The sequence below is a fragment of the Phaethon aethereus genome, assembly GCF_964289735.1.
Source record: "Phaethon aethereus genome assembly, chromosome: 1".
Taxonomy (NCBI): Eukaryota; Metazoa; Chordata; class Aves; order Phaethontiformes; family Phaethontidae; genus Phaethon; species Phaethon aethereus.
In genome coordinates, this window is record NC_138575.1 from 151,019,532 (window position 1) to 151,024,052 (window position 4,521).

General features: G+C 64.5%; 1 protein-coding gene across 1 annotated transcript; it reads left to right on the forward strand.

The window, feature by feature from the left end:
* Positions 1-2,507: 2,507 nt before the first annotated feature.
* Positions 2,508-3,987, forward strand: POU3F3 (POU class 3 homeobox 3; the record flags this gene model as incomplete). Its single annotated transcript, XM_082014060.1, has 1 exon — positions 2,508-3,987. The coding sequence occupies one exon, from the start codon at positions 2,508-2,510 to the stop codon at positions 3,831-3,833; it is 1,326 nt and encodes a 441-aa protein (XP_081870186.1). The 3' UTR covers positions 3,834-3,987.
* Between the last annotated feature and the right edge of the window lie 534 nt (positions 3,988-4,521).

Here is a 4,521-nt window from a genome sequence, read left to right on the forward strand (position 1 = left end):
TTGGATCTTTTATATATATAAAAAAAAGAAACCTTTGGAGGACGCATGGGAACAAAAAAAAAAACACCCACCACCCCAAACCCCCCGTTCTGTTTGGGGTTTAGTTACCAATGCCCTTCAGACCGGTACGCTTCATGTTAATGCCTTTTCTAAGCCTACCTACCGCCGTATTTTTTGCCGTGCGCGCCGGGGGCGGGACGGAGCCCTGAACACCGGCGGCCAGCGGGGCTCGCTCCGCGGGCGCGGAGGGGCGCGGAGGCGGCTCGCCGCCTCCCGGGGCCAAACTATTCGCCGTGCGGAGGAGGGCAACGGGGCGGGGGGAGCGCGACGCTCCCCCATTTTAATGTCTACGCCCGCGCGCGTTTTCCCCGCGCGGGCCCCCGCGCAGCCGGCCGCGTGCGGGGCGGCGTGCGCGGGACGGCACGGCGGCCACCAGCAGCCCCGTGTCCCTGAACGGTGCTACCGCGCCGGCGGCCCCCGCGGAGCGCCCAATTTGCCCTTGTTTTTGTTGCCACTTTCTCTTTTTTTTCCGCGGTTCGCCGGGGTCGCCTGCGCGCAGCGTTTCCGCTCGGTCGCGCCTCTCCCCCTCCGGCTCTCCCCCGCCTTCCCCCGCCCCCCTTAACTCTTTCCCGCTGGGAACCGGAGGTAATCCCGCGTTTCACGCCGCGGGGCCGGCTCCCCGCCAGGGACCGCGGCTGGCGGGGCAAAGCCGGCCGCTGCTTCCCCTTGGCCGCCTTCCCCCGCCGCCGGGGCTGCCCTTCCAGCGGGCTGCCGGGCCGGGGGGGCGGACAACGGGAGGAGGGGGCGGCGGGGCGGGGGGGGCAGCTGGTGGGGCTGGAGGGGGAGTAGGTGTGCACGGCAGCGGCACCCCCGCACCAAGGCCGCTCCCAGCCCGCCCGGCTTCGGCGCCGTGATGGTGGTCGTTATGATCGTTGTTGTCATTAATTATTACCGCCCGGGCGGCGGGAGAGCTCCGAGGTGCGGGCGGCTGCCGGGCGGGAAGAGTTAAGGGGCGGAGGGAGGAGGGAGGGCAGAGAGAGGGAGGTGGGGGGCGACTTCCAGCTCCGACGCCACTTTGCCTAAATTAAAAAGCAGCCAATCGGAACGGCCGGAAAGGGGGCCGCGCGGCCGGCGGCGGGCTGTCCGTCACGGGGCGTACAGCCAATCGGCGGGGGTGGCGGCGGCCGGCTTCCTCGGGGCGGGGCCGGGTGGCGGCGGCGCGGGCGGCGGCGGGAGGGAGCGGGGAGGAGGGAGGAGGGAGGGAAGGAGGAGGGAGGGAGGGCGCGGGCACGGCCCGGGAGAGGGAGGCGGGGAGAGGCGAGCGGCGGGACTCCGGCACCGCCAGTGCGCGCTGCCAGCCCGGCAGCCAACTTCCCCGCTGGAGTTAGTGTATAAAGGATACCATATATGCACACACACATACACACACCTCTCCACCAAGGCGCTCCTCCTCCGCCTCCTCCCTCGACCAACTGCTGGAATTAAAATAAAAAGCAAAACAAACACCAAAAAAAAAAAAAACAACCAACCAAACCAAAAACAACAAACCAAGCGAGAGAGCGAGCGAGCGAGCGGGAGAGGGAGAGAAACAATTCGCGAGGTAACGAGAAATTTCAACTTTTTAATTTTTTTTTTTACTTTTTTTTTTCCAACGGCCTAAAGGAAAGGTAGAGAGAAAAAAAAAATGTCTTATCCACAGCGTGACTCTAGCAAGAAGGCTCCGACAGGACTCTTGTTTCAAAGGGGACAAAGTGCTCCAGCAACAGCACAACTTTGAGAAATGCATCATCACCACCATCACCACCATCATCATCACAGGAAGTTTTCTTAGGACACCAACAAAACTTGCAAATAAAAGAGCAAAAGGAGATCGAGGAGCCGGGGAGAGAGAGAAAAGACAGAGAAAGAGACAGAAAAGAGGAAAATACACCCGCACACAAAGCCTTAAAGGAAGAAGAAAAGGAAAAGTTTCACTCTGAGAGGGGAAGGCTGAGAGGTGGAGATGTACTCCTAGGGGAGCGGAGGGGAGAAGGCACGGGGGCTTTTTGATTCCCCCCCCCCCTTTTTCGCTTTTTAGCCTTTGTTTGGTTTCCTCCCTGCGAGCAGCGAACTCGGACGAGAAAGAAGGCGGAGGAAAAAAAAATATATGTACAGCTAAATATTTCTCTTTTTGGGGGAAAAAAAAAAAAAGAAAAGCGCTTTAAAAAAAGAAAAAAAGAGACGAAGCGAGAGCCGGCGACCGCCAACAGCGCGCCGCGGAGCGGAGGCAGGACGGCCGGCGGACGGGCGGAGGACAGCGCGCCGCGGAGCGCTAGCAGGTGAACCCCGCGCCCCGGCGCCCCGGCGAGGCTGGGAAGGCGGCGGCGGCGGCGGCGGCGCGGGCGGCGGCCCCGGCAGCGGCCCCGGCAGCGCCGGGCAAGGGTGCTCGCGGCGGGCGCCCGGCAGCCGGCGGCGGCGGCGCGGCGGCGGCGGCGCGGCGGGGGCGAGCGGCGGGCGGCGGGCGCGGGATGGCCGCGGCCACCTCTAACCCCTACCTCCCCGGCAACGGCATCCTGGCGGCCGGCTCCATCGTCCACGCGGACTCGGGCGGCGGCGGCGGTGGCGGCGGCGGCGGCATGCAGCCGGGCAGCGTGGCCGTCACCTCGGTGGCGGGCGGCTACCGCGGCGACCCGGCGGCCAAGATGGTCCAGAGCGACTTCATGCCGGGCGCCATGGCCGCCAGCAACGGCGGCCATATGCTGAGCCATGCCCACCAGTGGGTGACAGCCCTGCCCCACGCCGCCGCCGCCGCCGCCGCCGCCGCCGCCGCCGCCGCCGAAGCGGGCTCGCCTTGGTCCGGCAGCCCCGTGGGCATGACGGGCAGCCCCCAGCAGCCGCCGCCGCCGCCGCCCGACGTCAAGGGCAGCGGCGGGCGCGACGACCTGCACTCGGGCGCGGCGCTGCACCACCGGCCGCCCCACCTGGGCCCCCCGCACCAGGGGCACCCGGCGGCTTGGGGGGCGGCGGCGGCGGCCGCCCACCTGCCCTCCATGGCCGGCGGGCAGCAGCAGCAGCAGTCGCTCCTCTACTCGCAGCCCGGGGGCTTCACGGTGAACGGCATGCTGAGCCCCCCCCCCGGCGGGCAGAGCCTGGTGCACCCGGGGCTGGTGCGCGGCGAGACGCCGGAGCTGGGCGAGCACCCCGGGCACCACCACCACCACCACCACCCGCACCCCGGGCATCACCCGCCGCACCACGGCGGCGTCAACAGCCACGACCCGCACTCGGACGAGGACACGCCGACCTCCGACGACCTGGAGCAGTTCGCCAAGCAGTTCAAGCAGCGGCGGATTAAGCTGGGCTTCACCCAGGCCGACGTGGGGCTGGCGCTGGGCACCCTCTACGGCAACGTCTTCTCGCAGACCACCATCTGCCGCTTCGAGGCCCTGCAGCTCAGCTTCAAGAACATGTGCAAGCTGAAGCCTTTGTTGAACAAGTGGCTGGAGGAAGCCGACTCCTCCACGGGCAGCCCTACCAGCATCGACAAGATCGCCGCCCAGGGCAGGAAGAGGAAGAAGCGGACCTCCATCGAGGTGAGTGTCAAGGGGGCCTTGGAGAGCCACTTTCTGAAATGCCCCAAGCCCTCCGCCCAGGAGATTACGAACCTAGCGGACAGCCTGCAGCTGGAGAAGGAGGTGGTCAGGGTTTGGTTTTGCAATCGGAGGCAGAAAGAGAAACGGATGACCCCCCCGGGGATCCAGCAGCAGACCCCCGACGATGTCTACTCCCAGGTCGGCACCGTCAACTCCGACACGCCGCCCCCTCACCACGGACTGCAGACCAGCGTGCAGTGAGGGGCTCCGAGGGCGGGCCGGGGGGCGCAGGGCAGCGCGGGCCGGGCACCGGCACCGCCACCGCCACCGGCACCGGCACAGCCACCGGCACCGGCAGCGGCAGCGCCGCGCACACCCGCACGCTCACACAGACACACTCACACACACGCACGCACACACACACACACACACACACAGAGACACGATCCAGGCTCGTTCAGACTGCTTGTGTTTATATATATATGGATATACGCGTGCATCTATCTATATATATATATATAAGGCCGATACCAACAGGGAGCGGCGGCGAAGGTCGATCCGAGCGAGAGAGCGTTTAGACCGTGTTGGGAAAACGGGGTGGAGATGCGTAATGCACCAAAACTGCAGATGTGCCGGGGGGTTGGTTGTAGGGCTCGGGCTCGGGCGGGTGGGCTGGGGCTTTTTTTTTTTAATATTATTTTTATTTTTCACTCTCCAAATTAGCCCCCTCTCGCAGCGAGGAACACCATTGATGCCTGCACCTCTTCTCTCCCCTCCTTCCCCCCCCCCGCACTCTCCCCCCCTATCCCCAAAAGGGCTCTCTTCTATCTTCTATGAATCACGGAAACTTTTCCCCCCCCTCTTTTCTTTCTCTCTCTCTTTTTATTTTTCTTTCTTTCTTTGTTTTTTTGGGTTTTGTTTTTTTTTTTTTTGAATGGGAGCAATCCAA